Raw genomic sequence first — 20,500 nt, forward strand, 5'->3', positions numbered from 1 at the left:
TCCCCGGATCCTCCTTTTCATCACTGAGGAAATTTGGAATGCGGATTACTCATGGGTGAGCTCCATTAATACCAAGTATGACTTTATCCCCCACTCCTTGGATGCACAGAAAACGCTAGCTGGCCTGGAACACAAAAATGGGGAGATCAAGCCCAAGAGTCGGAGAAGGTGGGGGCTTGTGTCCCGGTCGACAAAAGATTCCGATGACTGGGCTGACTTGGATGACTTGGATTTCAGTCCGTCCCTCACCAGGATTGACCTGAAAAACAAGAAGAGACAGAGCGAGGAGACTCTCTGCAGGCAAGTGTGCACCTCGGCTCTGTACACAGATCGAGTCTGGGGTTTGCGAAATGATCTGTACCTCTCTCATGATGCTTTCCATCTCATGCTGATCTAAGCCATGTTCCCTTGCTTCAGATTTGAGAGTGTTCTGGACCTGAAGCCCTCTGAGCCCGTCAGTACAGGCAACAGCGCCCCCACCCAGACCTCCTATCAGAGGCGAGACACACCAACCCTGAGGTCCGCGGCCAAGCAACACTACCTGAAACACTCGCGATACTTGCCTGGTAATAGAAATGCTTGCCTTTACTTTCATCCTCAGAAACCATTTCCCCGGAATCACGTATTCACAGAGATTCTGTTTTGAAAGGCAAGTGCCCAGGGCCTTCTAGAACTTCAGAACTGGTAGGATTGTAGAAATATTTGCTGAAGCCCAGGCCTCACATTATGTATGTATAGTTGCGTAAGAAAAAATGTTGTGGTGGAAACTGGGTCTGGCCCCCCAGGAGGGAGGAACTGGTGGTGAGAGCCAGGGGGCACGCCTGAGGCCCCTGCACCAGACCAGGGTTAGGAACAATGACCAGTCCTATGTACTCTCAGGAGATCAGGGTAGGCGCTCAGTCACACCACCTGGCAGTATTACAGGGGATAAGTGTACATGCTCTAGTTTGATGGGTGCACAAGCCTCCCTCCAGATTCTCCCGATTCCAAGCTTACAGCACCAGCCAACCATTCATTCACAGATTCATTCAATCAGTACGTACGTACTGAGCATTGAATGTGTGCGAGGCACTGTGGAAATTATGGTGAGTACAGTGGCCAAGTGGGACCACCGTCTATGCAGTGACTTTGTACCACAGCCCTGTAGACAATACTCTCGCCCCCGTGCAGCTTATATTCTAGTGGTGGGAGCCAGACCCTAAACAAATAGACAACCAGTAGTTCTGGTGGTGATAGGGGGCAGGGGGGAGGCACCACTGTAGACAGAATGCTCAGGAAGGGCCTGTCTGAGCACGTGACTCCTGGCTGGGCCCCCAAAGAATAGGGAGGGACAAATGAGCAGAACAAAGCAGGCAGGGGAAGCAGCAAGTGGGGATCCTGGGAGGCAGGAAGGGGCTTGGCTGGTGAGGGGAAGGGCAGAGGGCGTGGTAGGAGGGTGATACACGTAGCACGAGGCATCTTTGGGAGTCTTGTAAGACATTTGGGATTTATTTCACAAGCAGCAAGAAGCTGTTGAAGGGTTTTAATTGGAGAGCATGCTGGGTTCATGCCCATCCTCGTGCTGAGTGGATGAGGGCAAGCTGTAGCTCTCGTGCAGGTAAGGGGAGTGGTGGCTCAGGCTGGGGCTGTGGGGCCCAGGGGACGTGAGGTGGGAACAAGGCCCCACTGGTGGATTGACTCCTCGCCCTTGGTTGGCCTCCCAGGATGACCTGGAAGAGGAGAGAGCGGGTGACAGGGTACAGCAGCGGTCCAGGTGTCAGGGGCAGAGACCCCAACTCCAGGGGCCACAGGCCAAAGGGAGCCAGCTGGGAGGGAATTGGTTATTTCTTTTTGGCTCTAGGAGAGGAAGGAGGATAAAAGATGAATTCAGTCTTTTCAGTTCTGAAAAATAGCTGCAGTGCTTGACATAAATGGGAAAGTGGGCGGTCTAGTGGGTGGTTTGGCTTGAGGTTGAGATGATTGATTAAGGTCAAGGCAGCCTTGGGCGTGAGGGAGTCCGTGAGGGTCACCAGCACTTGATGGTGCTCATGGTCCAGGTCAGGTATGAAGAGGGGTCTTGGGGGACAGAATGCAGAGAGAGGAGAGCAGGGGGCTGCAGAGCTGGCCGGACGGAAGGGGGGCAAAGAGGAACTTGACAGGCAGTGACAGGTGACAGACAGGCAGTGGCCCATGCGGGGGTACCTGTGGGAATGACCAGGAGCACTGACGCCCAGGATAGCACCAGAGGGGCCAAGAGAGAAGACGTGAGATGGATCTGTAGGGAGAAGTTTAGGAGAACTCTCTCAGGCTGCCCACCCTCTGGGCGTACTAAACCCCAGGTCGCCATCTTTCCTCCTTTCCTCTGCTTTCTATCGGACAACCTCATGGTCAGTTTTTGCTCTGACGACTGAACCGTAGGAAGTTTAGACAGAGTGAATTCTGGGATGAGTTTGCCACTGAAATCTGGTGCAAGATGTAATAATGTATTTTCCATTTGAAAATCATTATCTTCCCTATTAGGAATAAATATGAGAAACGGCATACTTCCAAATCCAGGCAAGGATTTTATTCCATCTAATCCGTGGTCTAGTTCTGGTTTGTCTGGAAAATCTTCAGGAACAGTATCAGTAATCAGCAAAATAAATTCCGGTGAGTAGTGATTATTAACTCCTAAATGACAAGAGGCAGATTCTCTGGATGCGGCAGGGTGAGTCCGGAGAGACAAGCTAATGGAAATGAGAGGGTTTTCTAGGGTGGAAACCCAAGGCCCCTTTTTCAGGCCACGCTCCCATCTCTTTCTTGGCAGCAGGCTCTGGGGACCCAGCCAGCTGCCACGGGGTCTGCCATCAGCGTAGCTGGGGAGTCAGGCACCTCTGGCTTCCGAGGCCCCAGGCTGCAGGCCGTCTAACTTAGCTCCATCCACCTTGCTCCAGCTCGTCGTCCCCTCCCTCTGATGACCCAGCCTTAGCCCAGAGCATCAAAAAACCTCTTCTGGTTGGAAGGTGGACAGCTCAGAGGGCCATCCCCATTTTTTTTTTCCTCATCCCCACCTTTTTTTTAAAATGAGAAGTGAGTTTCATAAGCCTTCCAGGCGGGCTAACCCCATTCCCGGCGGGCTAACCCCACTCCCAGCAGGCCCCTTTCCCGCCTCATTTTCCCTCACACAGGCAGCCCCTGCCATGCATTGCTTCTCCTTCCACGCTGCCAGGGAAAAACATCTGGGCGTCCCTTCTCCCTGCTTTATCCATTACACGTTCATTTATTTTGAGAAATACAGAAAAGAAGGAAATGAGGTATCAACACCCATGTACCCACTACCACCAGCTCAAGGAGTCAAACTTTGTAAATACTCATGAAGCCCACTGTCCAGGCCTTCCCACCCTCTCCCTCTTTCCCCTCTCCTTCCTCCGACCCCCACCTGATTTGGATGCTTATTATTTCTATGCATTTTTAAAAGATTCATGAACCACAAAATATGTTCTTACATGTTCCAAAATTAATACAAACATAATTCTGGATCTCCACTCATTTTAGTAATTATATTATGATAAGGCAACTACACATACATGTAAGACATATCATAGTATATATTATAAAACGTGTATAACATATATCACTTGTATCAACCCATAATTTATTACTTTTAGTGGACCGTAATGTATTTATCCTTCTCTTCTTGATGAGCGTGTAAGTTGGGAACCATCTTTGCTGTGAGAAGGAGTGCAGAAATGAACCTCCGTGTACCCTCTTGCCGCGCACCTGCGTGAAGGTTTCTCTGGGGATAATGTAAACAGGCTAAAGGGTGTGCTCATCTCTGACTTTACAGATGTTGCCAAATTGCTCTCCAGCAGGGTCTGGGAGTGGTGCTGCATCCTTGATGCCACTTGGTACTGTCAAGATTGCAAACTGTGTACTGGTCTGATGGGTGTGAGATGGCATCTTGTTGTGGCTTCAACTTGCATGTCCTGTGTACTAATGAGGTGGAGCATCTTCTCTTGTGTTCATGGACTATACTTTTTTCCCCTTTTGTGACTTAACCTGTTCAAATTCTCTTCCCGTTTTTTGTTTTTTTTTTTAATCTCTTCACCAAAAATGCAGAATGTGCTCTAGCACAACACAGCTCCTTACCCAGGCATTGCCACTCTGCCACACATTCTCTCTTTTCCCCCCGGATATAACTTCCATTTGTATAATGGCCTGTAATAACATTTTTCATCATTCCGTGTGTACCTTAAGTCTTAATGAGGCTTATCGATTTCTATTCATCCATCCAATATATATTGATTACTGCTACATATAAGGCATCCCATTAACCTCCTGGAATACTAAGATGAGTCGCATACAGTTCCAGCCCTTAAAACACTCTCACTATGAAAATGTCATAAAAAATGAATATATTTAACATAAATCATTACTTTTTCTGATTACGGGCCAGAGTATTTTGTGTAGAATTACTTGTCATAACTAAATAATTTTTTTAAAGATCTTGTTTATTTATTTATTTGACAGAGAGAGACACAGCAAGAAAGGGAACACAAGCAGGGGGAGCGGGAGAGGGAGAAGCAGACTCCTCACTGAGCAGGGAGCCTGATGCAGGACTCGATCCCAGGACCCTGGGATCATGACCTGAGCCGAAGGCAGCGACTTAACCGACTGAGCCACCCAAGTGCCCCCATAGCTAAATAATTAAGATCACCTGTGTGCTGCTCAGTAAGAGAATGGTTCGGTGAATTAGGGTTTAGCCAGATTCTAGAATTTGTATATACTGACATGGAAGGATAGCTATTCTCTGTTACAGCGTGGAAAAAGCAAATTTTGGAACAGGCTAAACCCATTATTCCAAAAAAGAAAGAAAACTGCACATGTCCCTTTTCTTTTCTTTTCAAGATTTATTTATTTATTTGACAGAGAGAGACACAGTGAGAGAGGGAACACAAGCAGGGGGAGTGGGAGAGGGAGAAGCAGGCTTCCCTGCGGAGCAGGGAGCCCGATGTGAGGCTCGATCCCAGGACCCTGGGATCATGACCTGAGCCGAAGGCAGGCACCTAACCACTGAGCCACCCAGGCGCCCCGCACATGTCCCTTTTCTTGAGCAAACCAAGCATCCAGGCTCCGTTCAGGCGCAGGCTATAGGAGTGGCCCTGTCTTTGCTGCCCCTCTTCCCCATCTTTCCGACGGTGTGGTGTGGACGAATGCTCTGCTCACAGTTCACTGTTTTTATCGTATTTCCCCCTAAAAGTAAATGCCCAATTCTTTATCGTTCCACACCCGTGTAACCCTGTTGGTGTTATGTGCACGTGGGGTCTTTGTAGTAACGAGCTTTTGCTTTTGTGAATCAGTTGGTTCCAGTTCTACAAGTTCTAGTGGACTGACTGGCAACTATATCCCGTCCTTTCTGAAAAAAGAAGTTGGTTCTGCTGTGCAGAGGGTACACTTGGCACCTATTCCAGACCCTTCTCCTGGTGAGTTCTGTTTTGGGCTATTCATAAAGCAGCTCATCAAATGGTTCTCAAATAATGGCTTTGTGCCAGGCATGTTGTAGGCCAAGGACCCACCAGCGAAGGAGACCGACAAGACTCCCTGTCCCACGAACTTACACCCCACACACAATAAGTAAACTGAAGCAGATGCTCATCAGTGCTGAGGAGAAAAATGAAGTAGGCGGTATATAGGGAAGATGGAAGTTGGATTGTGCATTTTTAAAGAGGGTAGCCAAACCGTAAGGACTCTTCATCTCAGGAAACAAACTGAGGGTTGCTGGAGTGGTGGGGGGTGGGAGGGATGGGGTGGCTGGGTGATGGACATTGGGGACGGTATGTGCTATGGTGAGCGCTGTGAATTGTGTAAGACTGTTGAATCACAGACCGGTACCCCTGAAACAAATAATACATTATATGTTAAAAAAATAATAATAATTAAAAATAAATAAAGAGCGTGGCCAAAGAAGACCACACCGCAAAGGAACTGTTGAGTGAAGGTGTGAAGGAGGTGAGTGGGTAGCCGTGAGGTGTGGGTGAGACTGCCCCCAGCACGGGGTTCCTAGTGCATGGCCCTGGAGGCAGGAGAGAGGGGTAACCAAAGGCGGGGTGGTATGAGGCCCTGCAGGCCACCGTAAGCATGCTGTCACTGACTGCGTGGGACGTGGGAGCCAGAGGAGGGTCTGGAGAAGAGGCGTGAGGCCATCTGACTTGCATCTTGCAGCCTCACTCACGTGCAGGTTGTCATTAGACTGGGGGCCGGGAACAAGGCTGGAAGCAGGGAAACCAACTGGCTGCTGGAATTATCCAGGCAGGGAGTGATGGGCCAGGGTGCTGAGGGCTGAGCTGGGCCGGATTCTGAGTGTATCTGGAAGGGAGAGCCAGTGGCATTTGCTGACCCATGACACGTGCGCTGTGAAGAAAGGGGTCAGGAATGACACCAGTATTAGCGGCTGGACAACACTAGAATGGAGTTGTCCTTCAGCGAGAGAGGGAAGACTATGAGTCGCCCACCAGTGCTTCTCTTGAGCTCCCATTTTCTGATATTTTTGTCACCAAGCTGCATTTATTTGCTTTGTTTGCGGGAGTCCCATATCAATCCGACCCACCTTCCTCTTTAATTGCAGGCTATTCTTCCCTGAAGGCTGTGAGACCTCATCCCGGGCGACCTTTCTTCCACACCCAGCCTAGAAGCACTCCCGGGCTGATGCCCCGACCTCCGGCTGCCCAGCCAGTGCACGGCCGGACCGACTGGGTTTCTAAGTATGCGTCTCGGCGATGACCAGCATGAAGCTTCTGGGCTCAGGGGAAAGCAAGACACGGTCCCTCGGCCAGCTGGTGTTCTGCCGGCGAGAAACCGGCAGACAGTATGAAAGCAAACACTTTATAGTTATTCTTCTGAACTAAGACATTTCAATATTCTTTTTAAGATTTTTTTTAAATATTGATTTGAATGCAATACCCTTTTTTTGTACAAAATTATTTTATTCTAAAACTGGGTCCCATTATTTTCTTAAACAGCGCATTTTGTATATATGGATTATGTTTTAGCATTTTATACAGTCAACTTTGTAATGAACTTTTTAAAAATTAATTGATTTTCCTTTGGGGTTCCAGATAATATTTTATACAGATTTTTAAAAATGTAATAATATTGATGCAGTATTGCAGCAGGGGTGCAATTGAAGGCCACCCGATAGAGGGTTATTTACTCAACGCGGGCAGATATTTGTGAAGTGGTTAAATTTTAAATGTGGCACACTGGTACTACAGGCTTTCTTGGACCGACCTCAGCGCTAGATAAATGATCTGCTTTTCTCAATATCAGGTTATTGGTTTGATTTTGTGACACCACTGTGCTGTTCTAAAAATACTATTATGCAATGAATTTCCCAGCTGAAAGAACTCTAAATAGTTTTTGGAATTTTTACAACAACCCTTTTTGGTGGTTGGAGATATGCAAGGTGGTTGGAGATATGAACCAGGTTTTATTATGCTGGACCATCACGTTCTATTTTCTCCCATTTTTTTTTTATGTTTCTTCCATTTTTGAAATCCAGTTGTATAAGTATCCCCAAAAGGGAAGCTTTTGAAGTTAACAGATCTTTAACATAAAGGTGAACACAGTCCGTTAGACTTGTATCCCTATCAAGATGCACGACCAAAAAGCTAAGTTTCAAAGCAGCAGAAGATTTTTTTTATTATAATAACTGATCAACTTTTGCATTCAGCTCAGTTCTCCAGGCCTGGCAAGGAACAGACGATGAAGAATCTTCTGTCCTAGCCACATTCTCAGGGCACTTTGGGGAGCAGGAAAGATTTATGGGAGAGGTTCCACTGACCTGGGAAGTCCCAGCTACCACGAGGGTCATGTAGGTAGCGTGCCACATTTGAACTCTTAACCCTTGTGTAGTTTCTTCACACAGTGGGAACTCTATGTGTTGGACAGAGGCTGTTCCATTGAGAGGAATGTTTACAGCAATTTTGAAAATGACAAAGCTAGTTTGGAGACAGAAAAAGACAAAAGGTCCGCTCTTCGTCCATCTCTGTAGGGTATATCTGCCTCCAGCAGTGGTTCCCTGAAAGGCAGGAGGGAAGGTCTCTGCCAGGGAACACGATACAAACTCAGTAGCGTGTTGACTCACATTCTCCCAGGCCCCAAGCTACTCTCATTTGGTTCCAGGTTCCAGGATCTAGCAGGCTGAGCCATATGAAATTGTCTGTCATTTCTGTAGGTTAAAATGATAAAGTGAATATTGGCACTTTGATATGATTCAACCCAATATGTGGGTAAATTATTGCTTTGATGTATTAGTAGTATGTTGCAGCCTGAACAAATTGCCATGGCTCCCAAAGGGGCCTAATCTAAATCAGGGAGTAATTTCTGCTTTGGAGAATCTGGCACAACAATGTACTTGACCAAGCACTATGATCCCTAGGGGCATGAGAAAAGCACATAATGGATGTGGATTTGATAGGTAATATTTTCTGTTAACAAACTGGCAGCAAAGCTTCAGAGAACAAATATGTATATGTAAGCACAACTTGAAGCTGAGTTCACTTCTGTATTATATTCTCAACTCATTATCTAAAGCAAAAGAAAATGTGTTTTCAGAGATGAGTCCTTTACTGCAATTAATATTTATTTTCCCTTTCTGTATTATATATAAAAAGTAAGTTAATCTGTAACCTTACCCAGCTTGCTGGAAAGCTGGTTTTAAATTGTAAATACCTCTTAGAGAAGCGAATGGATTGTGAATACCATATTCTTGGCACTCTAGCTTATGTTAAGGTCATGACATTTTTTAAATTGAAAAAACCTAGTCATCTGGTTATTACACATTATAAAATTGTTTTTGTAATACTTTTATGGGCCCAAATTCAGAAAATATTTCCGTTTTCGTCCTCTTACTTTTTCCTTTATTTATGAGTAAACAACTTCCCTTAGAAAGCCAAACATGTTTATCCATATGAAAGTCGAGAAGCTGATGTGCAGTTGAGAAAACCAGAAGACTGAAAAAACAATGTAAATCCTAAAGAACCAGCAAAATCCTAGAAAGTTCTCTCTTTTTTTTCCCCCCATAATGGGTAAAGGACAAATGTGTATACATGCTGTTTACTATAGAAGGGAATCGTGACCATTTTTTGTTAAGTGAAAATCAAATGCTACCAAGTGTGTATATCTTTTAGTTAGTAGAGAATTATACGATGTACCATAAGACACCAAGAGGAATGAAAGAGTTTCACTGTACCTTTTTCATGACTATACCTCATTTCCGGTCAGAAAGCTTTTCGGGATGTCAGGAAATGGTACAGGGATGGCTCTCATTGCACACCCAAAGGTCCAGTGATAATGGTGTGCCAGGCAGTACATGTGTGAACTGCAAGGCAAGCTGCATGGGCATAAAAGCTACTCTTGGTGTGATTGTTCATCTTACAATAAAATTCCATTAATTACTAAGCACTCACCCAGCTCATGTATGATAGGGTTTAAGTAGGAAGAAAATTGATTTTCAAACAGTTTTTTTTCAGACACCTCTCTTATAGATAGCCTAAAGGATTGTATACATATAACTAATTGACATTGTGTCATCTTCTGACGTTATCAAAAATTGAATACAATCAAGGTAACGCCTAAGTACAAATACCGGTACTACTGGGGCTCATGGGCACCATCTTTTCTCATGAACTAGTGTTTCCCTACCATCGAGCCATCGTTTTGTGCCATTTAGGAGAAAAGGAACACAGGCTGTATGTTCCAGCTCAGTGTATGACCAAAAGCAATATGTTTATAAGAAAATGTTTGACATGCTAATTATTTTATATCATTTAAAGCATACTGTAGCAACTCGTTTGTTTAATATATGTGCTTAATTTTTAGAATTATTTTTACAATTTCCAACCAAAGTACTGTATTTTATATAACTTATTGTGAGGACCCCTCATGGAAACTATTAAGACAAACTGGAGGCAAGCATCACATCAATCTGTATTATCAGTTTCTTAGAGACACTGTGCTAATGTGAATTTGAAATGACCCAAACAGTCTTCTGATCTCAGATGTCTTAGTACTGATAGTTTAATCACCGGATTTGAATCCAAGGAAATAGCTGAGAATATATTTATTTAAAAAGCAAATATTCATAATAATGAGAATAGAGGAGGACAGAAAACCACTGACACAAGCCCCTTCTGAAATAAAATACTGCGTTTTGAATAGTTTGTCCTAAGGTGTTTAAAAACGTTAACTTTATGTAAGGAAAATTCTGCTCCAAATAAAGTTACAGTTAAAGGAAGAAAAATGATTTGAGTGTTCTCTTTTTATTTTCAGTGTTCTGAAAATAAGATAAACAGTGGGGCTCCTGGCTGGCTCAGTTGGTAGAGCGCGCGACTCCTGATCTCAGGGTTATGAGTTCAAGCCCTGTGTTGGATGTAGAGATTACTTAAAAATAAAGTCTTTAAACAACAAAATAACATTCGTATTTCCTAATGTGGGGTTTTGATATTTTATAACTTCTTAATGCTTAGTACATACAGTGTTACTGCCATGAAATTAGAAGCATGAGCTTAGAGCAGCAATGTAAAGAGTTATCCTGCAATCTGGAGACTTATTTAATTTTTTTTTGAGGCTTTTTTTAAATTTAGCATTTAGCAAGTTAGGTGACTAGGAATATTTAAAAAAAGAAAAAAGTAGGTGGAGACAGTTTCTTGTTGCCAATTTCATCTTGCTTCATAATACCTACCTTGTATGTTTTCGGCTTTTCACAGCATACTCATAGGCACAATACAAACCTTCAAACGAAACTCATCGCTTCATGAATTACATACAGGATTCCACAGGAAATTCACTTCCCAAACATTCTTTGGATCCTCGAAAGAATTTTTTAGGAACACAATTTACCCAAGGTGTACTGCTGAATCCGTAGGTGTGCCCTCCCATCAGAACACTGCTGGCCCGACTGAACTCGACAGCATTTGTCTAACTTCATCTGCCCACCCTGCCCCTTCAGAGGCCCTACAGATTTGAGCTCCCGCCATCCTTCCTGCTAATAAAATCTGCTGTTGGGGCGCCTGGGTGGCTCAGTCATTAAGCGTCTGCCCTTGGCTCGAGTCATGGTCCCAGGGTATTGGGATCGAGCCCTGCATCGGGCTCCCTGCTCCACGGGAAGCCTGCTTCTCCCTCTCCCACTCCCCCTGCTTGTGTTCCCTCTCTCGTGTGTGTCTCTCTCTCTGTCAAATAAAAAAGAAAAAATAAAATAAAATCTGCTGTTGGGGTCTCCCACGCAGAAACAGCTTCCTGGCTCTTCTCCTGGCTGGGCAGCAGGTTCCGGGTGTGGTTGGAGGCTACCAGCGGGGCACCACAGCTGGCCCCAAATGAGAGCCTGCTGAGGCCTCTTAAGCTGGAGGTGGACCCCAACATCCAGGCCATGGGCACTCAGGAGAAGGAGATCGAAACCCTCCCCAACAGGTTTGCCTCCTTTATGGACAAGGCACAGAAGCTGGAGCAGGAGAACAAGACTCGGGAGACCAAGTGGAGCGTCCTGCAGCAGCAGGAAATGGTTCAGAGCCACACGGACAACACGCAGAGAGCTTCATCAGCAACCTTGGGCCGCTACTGGACACAGTAGCCTGGGAGAAGCTGAACCAGAGGTGGAGCGTGGTGACATGCAGGGGCCGGCGGAGGACTACAAGAAGAAGCAGGCGAAAGAGATCAGAGAGGGTGCAGAGATGGAGAATGCATCTGTTCTCAGCAGGAAGGCTCTGGATGAAGATTACATGAATAAGGCAGAGCTGGAGTCCTGCCTGGAGGGTTTGGCCTGAGAGATGGGCTTCCTCAGGCCGCTGATCTCCGACGCCTCTGCGGTCCCCTCGGTGGACGACAGGAGCTCCCTGGACCAGACGGCATCACCGCCAAGGTCAAGGCCCAGCACCAGGGGATCGCCAGCGGCAGCTGCAGCGCCACAGCCAGGCGGAGACGGAGAACGTGTACCTCATCCAGTACAAGGGGCTGCAGACAACTGGCTGGGAATCACACCGATGGCCCCCAAAGCGCGAAGACGGAGATTTCCGGGATGAACCGCAGTATCAGCCGATTCCAGCCTGAGATCCGGGCCTCCAAGGCCAGAGGGCTTCCCTGGAGGCCACCAGAGCTGATGCTGAGCGGCGCGGGGGAGGGGACCATTAAAGACGCCAACGCCCCGCAGCGAGCTGAGCAGGACCTGGTGCAGCAGCTGCCCGAGTACAGAGGGCTCAGGGACGTCAGGCTGGCCCTGCTCAGCGAGATCGCCACCCGCCCACGCTGCTGGAGGACGGCGAGAGCCGGCTGGAGTGTGGGATGCAGAAGGTGAATGTTCATACCAAACCCACCAGCAGCTACTCAGGTGGGCCGAGCTTGCCTACAGGGGCCTCAGGGGCCCTGGCCTCGGATACCGCCTGAGCTCCTTCTAGTCCAGCTTTGGCTCTGGCGGGGGCGCCAGCTCCTTCAGCAGTGCCAATTCCTCCAAGGCCGTGCTTGGTGAAGAAGGTCAAGACCCGTCATGAGAGGCTGGTGTCCGAGTCATCGGATGTCCTGTCTAAGCAAGCGGCCTCTGTGGTCCTTCCCAGTCTCCCCCATCCTGTGCCTGCCATAGAGCCTTTGGGGGAATTAGCTGTGAACAGGAGACCCACCTAAGACTCAGCTCCAGTTCTCAGCCTACCCTTGCGGGGGGGAGTCTCCTGCCCTGGGTACCCCCTCTTGCCTATGCTTCCAACTAAAAGCCCATTAAAGAGTCTTTTCTAAAATAAAGCCTCAGGGCACTGGTTGGCTCAAGTGAGCAGAGAGTTTGACTCTTGACTTCTGGGTTGTAAGTTGGAGCTCCAGGTTGGGTGTAGAGATTACTTAAAGATAAAATCAAAATCAAAATAAAATAAAATAAAATGCTTCACTTGGTTCAAGTCGGTATGACATGGGAAACAAACACAGAAGAAAAATGATTAAATTTCCTTACTACCTAGAGCCCACTGACGAGTCCTTGAAACAGGCAGAGTGACATTCCTCTAGGGACTCAACTGGCTCCATGTTAATATTTTGTTAAGGGCAAAAGGCAATCCTAGCCGGAACACACCCCCCAACACACACACCCCAGGATGCTGTAAGTCTACTTTAATGTATAAGAATTCCTTTGGAAACTTCCTTTATCTCTAAGCCCCCCAAGATACATGTTGGCAATCATCCCCCAAGCACATGGCCCACCGATACACATCTGAAGGGTCTCATGACTGAGGTTTTATTAGACGGTAATAAATGATCTTTTCCCAACAATAAGCTAGCCCCCTCAAGGTCCTAGAAACCTTACTTCCCAAAGTCCTTAGAGACTTACGCTATCCCTAACCCCCTCCCAACTTGAAAGTATATAATGGGCCGCTCCTCATGACCCCAGTGCAGCTCTTCCTGCCCACGGGTCCTATCCTCGTACTTTAATAAAATCACCTTTTCGCACCAAAGACCACCGTCTCAAGAATTCATTCTTGGCCATCAAACCCTAACATCTTTCCTACGTCAAGTACAGCACGCAACTCTTGATCTCAGGGTTGTAAATTGGAGCCCCACATTGGGTGTAGAGATTACTTAAAATCTAAATAAACAAATAAACAAACCAAGCCTCAGTTGGTTCGACCAAAAACAAATCAACAAAAATAAAACCCTGATGTTGGGGAGTGACATCACCAAGATGGCAGCATAGGTTGTTCCTGACATCATGACGTTTCACCAGAACAACCAGCAACTATTCAAGAACAAGACACCACTGAGAATCCCAGAAAACGCAATTGAGGCTGAAGCGCCCCCTGCCCAAAGGAGACCAAGAGCTTCTGCTTTAGAAGGGTAAGAAATGACTACATGTTGACTGCATTGCCCTTCCCCCAAGACAGCCTAGTGCCACACAGACAGGTCTCCCCTGAGCCTCTCCTTCCTCCAGTGGGAAAAGAAGAGTATCCCAGCGGGACAACTGGCCTCCCCGCAGCATTGTGGGTCATTTTGGAGGAGCCCCTCCCTGATCTCACGTCAAGGGAATCTGCAGCTGCTGGGCATCTGACTGTGTTGGAGAAGGGGGGAGAAACTTGCAACAACCAGCACACAGATCTCAGCAGACCGAATTCATACTTGCAGTGCCCAAGTAGTAATCCCAACCAGCAGGTTTGCTCATCTGCAGAACCAAGTCGGGAGTGCACTCTGACCAGGGAACTTGGTGGGGTGCAAATCCACCTGAGTCAGATCCTCAAACGCAGAGTTTTGTTGGCCCTAGAACTCAGGTTGTCCATGCCCAGGCAAGCAGCTGAATCACAACCCTATCTGCTGTGAAGTGTCTCCCAGCCCCATCTGACCAGAAGGGCTGGTGACAACTCCTGGAAGCTGTGTGGCCCAGCACCACTCAAGCTAAGAGGTGGCTGAGCAGAACTGATCACCCGCAGAGCAAAGCCAGTATGCGGTGCAGAATGTTCCCATGCTGTGCACAGGCAGGGGACTTGATTCACAGCCAAGGCTGAAAGTAGGTAGCTTCTGGCTTCTTCCAACCTGAGAGCCTGTTTGGGAAATTGAGAGTAGCCTGGAGCAGTCCATCCCCTTCCCACCAGGCAATGGAGTTGAGACAGGGCCCTACTTGCTGTAGAGAGTGTCTTCTGGCCCCATCGGATCAGAACGGCTGGCAAAAACACCTGGAAGCCGTGTAACCCAGCAGGACTCAAGCCTAGAAGCAGGCAGAATCTACAGTTTGCAGAGCAAAGCCAGTGGCCCTGTTTGGACAGGGAACTGGGGTGTGGGTGAGCTTGAATTAAGAAACTAAATGAAGAGTTGTACCAGCTTTAGAGCTGCTTCTCCTGCTGTATCCAGGCAGGGAATCTGATTCATAGCCCTGCTCATCGCTGGATACAGACTTCAGCATATCTAGCCAGGGAACCTAACCAGAGCACACGGGAAGCTGTGTAGCCCATTCAACAGTCCCACATACAGTGACACTGGAAAAGGAGCACAGCCCATGGCTTTCCCATCTGCAGAGCAAAAACAATGGCTTCACCTGACCACAAAATTCAGTGCACACTCTGGCCTGATTTGGGTCCCCACACAACGAGCTATATAAGACTTCGGTTCTGTCCTGCCACTCTGCTGAGGCAAAGAAGTTAATTCATAGCTCCGTCCATTACTAAAGATAGTCCCCAGTCCTGACCATCTAGCAAGCCTCACCAGGTACTGTGGGGCCCTCCTACAGCCTCACTTGTGTAGGGAGCCACGCCAGCAATCCCGTCCAGCTGTTCTCATCCAGTGACACACTCTCCCATCCCCATCCTCAGAGCTTGAACAGTTGCCTCGCCCAAAAATAGACCATAATAGTAGGCCTCTTCTATTCAAAGACATTACCAGCAGACACACCCAAAAACCCCAACTGAGCTGACTGGTGAAGAACTGTCTCTCCCAAAGTAAATCTGTAAAGTCTGGAAGAGGAGCCCCATTACTCAAATACACAGATTCCAATGTAAGGGATCAAGGATCACAAAAAATCAAGTAAATATGACACCACCAAAGGAAACTAATAAAGCTTTAAGAACTTACCCTAAAGAAATGGAAATCTATTGGGCACCTGGGTGGCTCAGTTGGTTAAGCGGCTGCCTTTGGCTCGGGTCGTGATCCCAGGGTCCTGGTATCGAGTCCTGCATCAGGCTCCCTGCTCGGCGGAGAGTCTGCTTCTCCCTCTCCCTCTGCCTGCCTCTGTGCCTACTTGTGCTCTCTCTCTTTATCTCTGTCAAATAAATAAATAAAATCTTAAAAAAAAAAAAGAAATGGAAATCTATGAACTGTCAGATGAAGAATTCAGAATAATCCTCTTAAGAAAAACTTACTGAACTGCAAGAAAACAGACAACTAAATGAAATTAGGAAAACAACGAAAAAAATGACAAGTTTAACAAGGAAATAGCAACCATAAAAAAAAAAAACCAAACCCACCCAAAACCCCATCAAACCCTAGAAATTCTAGGGTTGAAAAATACAATAAGTGAACTGAAGAATTCAATAGAGAGTTTCAAAAGGAGACTCAACCATGCCGAAGAATCAGCAACCTGAATGAGACACTGGAAATTACCCCATCAGAGGAGCAAAAAGAAAAAAGAATGAAAAAGAGTGAAGAAAGCCTACGGGGATTATGGAACACAGTGAATTATGAGACACAATATGAAACAATATTCATATCATCAGAATTCCAGAAAGAGAAGAGGAAGAGAAACGGACAGAAAGTATATTAAAGCAACAATGGCTGGAAACTGGGGAGGGAAATGGACATCCAGATCCATGAATGGGGCCCAAAAGACTCCAAATAGGTTGAACCCAAACTGGGCTACACTCTGACACGCTATTATATTATAATTAAATTATATTATGTTTTATTATAATTAAATTGTCAAAAGTCAAAGAAAGAATTTTAAGAGCAGCAAAAGAGAGAAGTTACTTAAGAGGGAACCCCCATGAGACTGTTGGTGGATTTCTCGACACTTTTTGAGCCAGGAGAGAATAAGATGACGTATCCATAATATTGAAAGAAAATAACTGTCAGCCCAGAGTTCTGTACCCAGTGAAGCTGTTCTTCAGAAATGAAGGAGGGATAAAGACTTTCCAGAACAAACTAAAGCTGAGGGACTCATTACCACCAGACCTGCCTTACAAAAAATGCTAAGAGGATTTCTTTGAATGAAAGTAAAAAATACTAACATCATAAAAACATGAAAAGACAGTGTAAATCTCACTGATAATGATAAATATATAGTCATAGTTAGATTCTGCAACACAATCCTAGTGGTGCATAACTCACTTAAATCTCTGGTTTAAAAGTTAAAAACTAAAAACAAATGTAGTCAAAATAACCATAACTACAATAATCTGGTATTAGTCACAGAATATAAAACAAACAAACAAACATGTAAATTGTAACAATAACCTAAAATGTGAGGGGGAAGAAAAGTGTAAGTTTAAGGATTCTATTGGTTAAAAAAAAGAATTCTATTGGTTAAGTTGTTATCAGTTTAAGATAGGGTGTTATCAGTTTAAGGTGTGCAAGTTATCAGTTTATGTAAGCCTCACGGTAATCACAAGGGGAAATCCTGCTGTATTTCACAAAAGAACAGGATTGAGAAGTCAAAGCATACTGATACCAAAGACATCAAAGCACAAGAACGGAGAGCAGGATAAGAAACAAGGAACAATGGGTCGATGAAACAACCGGAAAACAGTGAACAAAATGACAGTAGCTAAGTCCTTACCTATCAATAGTTACTTTAACGTAGAGGGGATAGATTCTCTAATTAAAAGAGACATAGAATGACTCAGTGGGTAAACAAACAACAAAACACACCCAAGATCTAACAATATGCTGCCTGCAATAGACCCACTTTAGCCTTAAAGAAACACATAGGCTGAAGGTGAAGGGATGAGAAAAGATACTCCAAGCAAATGGTAACAACAACAACAATAACAAAAAGCGGGGGTAGCTACACTTATAGCAGACAGAATGGACTTTGAACTAAGAATGGTAAAAAGAGAAAGGAGGTCATCTTGTAGTGATAAAGGGGTCAATACATTAAGAAGATATGACAAATGTAAATATTTATGCACCCAACATCGGAGCACCTAAATATGTAAGGCAAAAGAGAAATAAACAGTAACACAGTAATAGTTGGGGACTTTAATACGCCACTCTCAACAATGAGTAGATCATCCAGACAGAAAATCAATAAGGAAACAGTGAATTCAAGCAATACTATAGACCAAAGAGACCTTAATAGTCATATATGGACTGTTCTATCCAATGGCAGCAGGATACACATTCTTCTTAGGTGTACATGGCACATCCAGGATAGACCATATGTTAGGCCACCAAACAAGTCTTAGCAAATTGAAGAAGACTGAAATCATACCAAGCATCTTCTCTGACCACAATGGCATGAAACTAGAAATCAATAACAAGGGGAAAACTGGAAAATTCAAGAATACATGGAAATTAAACAACGCTCTCCTAAACAACTAATGGATCAAAGAAGAAATTAAAGGAGAAATAATAAAGTTTCTTGAGACAAATGAAAATAGAAACACAGCATACTAGAACTTATGGGATGCAGTAAAAGCAATTCTAAGAGGGGAGTTCATAGCAATTAACACCTATCTTAAGAGACAAGAAAGATCCCAAGGGAACGACCTAACTCTTTGCCATCAGGAACTAGAAAAAGAAGATTAAACTGAAGTTAGCAGAGGAAAGGAAATGATAAAGAGTAGGGCAGAAACAAATGAAATAAAGAACAGAAAAACAATAGAAGAGGTTAACCAAACCAGGAGTTGATTCTTTGAAAAGATGAACAAAATTGACAAACTACTTGCTGTTAGAATTAGGGTCTCTGACACCATTCATTTTTAGATAAGGCTGAATGTAAGCCAAGTGCTTCCCTCTTCCTGGAGTGTTTACATATAAACCTTCTCTAAAACTGAGAGTTAAAGTTCGGTTATTTCAAAGCTCAGTGATTTTTGTTAAGGCAATTTTACCTGCTCCTGAGTGGGTGGGCAAAGGGTTGAAGGCTGAGGACTTCCCTGGGCACTGAAAACATATCAAGTAGGTAGAATCTATCTATTATCTACTACCATACTATCCACTATGATTAAGACTATCCCAGATAGAGAGTAACCCCAAGGGTCTCCAAGAATAGAACAATGTGATCAAACTTAGCTCCCCCAAATTGACAAACGACCTTGCTGTTAGAATACCGTCTCTGATACCAGTCATTTATAGCTAAGGCTGAAAGTAAGCCATTTGCTTCCCTCTTTCTGGAGTGTTTACAGAAAAACCTTCCAAGGAATAAAATGACCTAAATGTACCCATTATAAAATGGCACAGAACTTTATTTCTCCACAAGCCTGTGTAATCATAGAGTCTTATGATACTGCTTTAGTTTCTCATTCAGGTAAACAAGACTGCTAGGGATAACATTACCCCTATTGTATTAATTAGGTTGGACTTATGAAGTTGACATTTTTGTAGGTTAGAGAAATACAGTAAAATATCAGCAATTTGATATGGTTCAACTCATTAGAAATAAGGAAATGGAGATAAATATTTGATTCATAAACAAAATTGAATAATACTTGTCCTATCTAGTTTGATTAAAGTGGATTCTTGCAAAAAGATGGGCTAGAAAAAATAAAGAATAATGCCTGTCAGCAGGTTTGGAAAATATGACTGCCTACCCACATTAAACTGAGCATTGTCTGTGTTAAGTCAGAATCAGAAAGAGGAAATTGAACATACACTGTTAGTCTTATTTGTAAGTGACTTCTCTGACTCTTGTGGTGCCCTGCTGTTCTTGACTTGCTTCTCTTACTTTACATACTTTTCTGGATAAGCTCATCCTTTTGCTGCCAGTTGGATCCATCTCAGTCATGTTTTCTAAGTCCTCACTGGCTTATTTAACTGTCTAGTGGACATTTCCAGATGAATGGCTTGTAGGAATGAAAGAAATCAACTCATTTTCCCTCCACCCAACCATTGTTCAGTCATGTAATCATTTTTCCAACACATATTCTCTGAATACCTACTCTGGGCTAAGCATTATTCTAGGAGCAGGGTATACAAAAACATATTTTTAAAAAATATGAAAATTCCTAACCTCATGGTATTTGCATTCCGTTAAATCTACAGACAGATAACAAAATACGTAAATAAAATACCTGATATGTTTGATGACAATAAATGTTATGAAAAATAGAGAAGGAGAGTGGAAAAGGAAATGTGTGTGTTTGGGGGGAGACTTTTTCTCTTCCTTTCCTCTGCTCCCTGTGGTATGAGTAGTAAATCTGTTACCTTCCACCTCCTTAGTGTCTTACCTTTTCATAACCATCACCTTCAAATTCATGGTGCTACTTTAATACACACGGGTCTCTCTCTCCCCTTCCCACCCTCCCAATTCATTCTCCACACTCCTGCCACAGGAATCTGCTGAAATTAAAATCTCTTGTTATTTGCTGCCATTGTTCCGCGCTGCAGGTTTCTCAAGGCAGGTACTCTCAAGAGCCCCTCATGGAGGAAACAATAATCAACAACATCTATAGTTTGAGAAATAGCAGAAGCCGCCTCTAATGACAAAAAATAGTTTTTCAGTCCTTTTGAAGGCATATATTTTAAACTTTGAGATCCATGTGAATTCTGCCTTCTACTCTGTAATATAGCCCTGTTGGCTTTACTTTATTTTTTAAAGTTTTAACTTATTTACCAGGCAAATTACTTTTTTAGCCCCACTGACACCTCCACCCCAATTGCCCCCTTCCTCCCCTCCAGGAAGGTGCTCTGTTTAGCCTGTGACTTAGAGTGGTTGTCTTTAAAGTGTATGAAATGAAGGGAAAGCTCAAGATGATCGTGGGGTCAAGAAAGAAGAAGGAAAAAAGTATGTATATGATCTATATACAGAATGAGACAATTTAAGTTCTGTTTAATAATATATGGGTTCTGTTTGATAGCGTATGTTATAGATGTACTTTGT

At 44.6% G+C, this 20,500-nt stretch overlaps 1 protein-coding gene and 1 pseudogene across 4 annotated transcripts in view; both read left to right on the forward strand.

Annotated features, from left to right (window-relative positions):
- Window positions 1-10,252, forward strand: part of CILK1 (ciliogenesis associated kinase 1) — a 56,063-nt gene extending 45,811 nt beyond the window's left edge. For all 4 annotated transcript variants that reach the window (XM_027602431.1, XM_027602432.1, XM_027602429.1 and 1 more), the window contains 5 exons: window positions 110-300; window positions 418-566; window positions 2,500-2,628; window positions 5,319-5,441; window positions 6,584-10,252. In XM_027602431.1, coding sequence (XP_027458232.1) covers window positions 110-300; window positions 418-566; window positions 2,500-2,628; window positions 5,319-5,441; window positions 6,584-6,738 — 747 coding nt within the window. In that variant the 3' untranslated portion in view covers window positions 6,739-10,252. The remainder of the gene's footprint in view (window positions 1-109; window positions 301-417; window positions 567-2,499; window positions 2,629-5,318; window positions 5,442-6,583) is intronic.
- Window positions 6,744-12,627, forward strand: LOC113927947 (annotated as a pseudogene).
- Window positions 12,628-20,500: the final 7,873 nt, after the last annotated feature.

The sequence above is a fragment of the Zalophus californianus genome, chromosome 7 (assembly GCF_009762305.2).
Source record: "Zalophus californianus isolate mZalCal1 chromosome 7, mZalCal1.pri.v2, whole genome shotgun sequence".
Lineage (NCBI taxonomy): Eukaryota > Metazoa > Chordata > Mammalia > Carnivora > Otariidae > Zalophus > Zalophus californianus.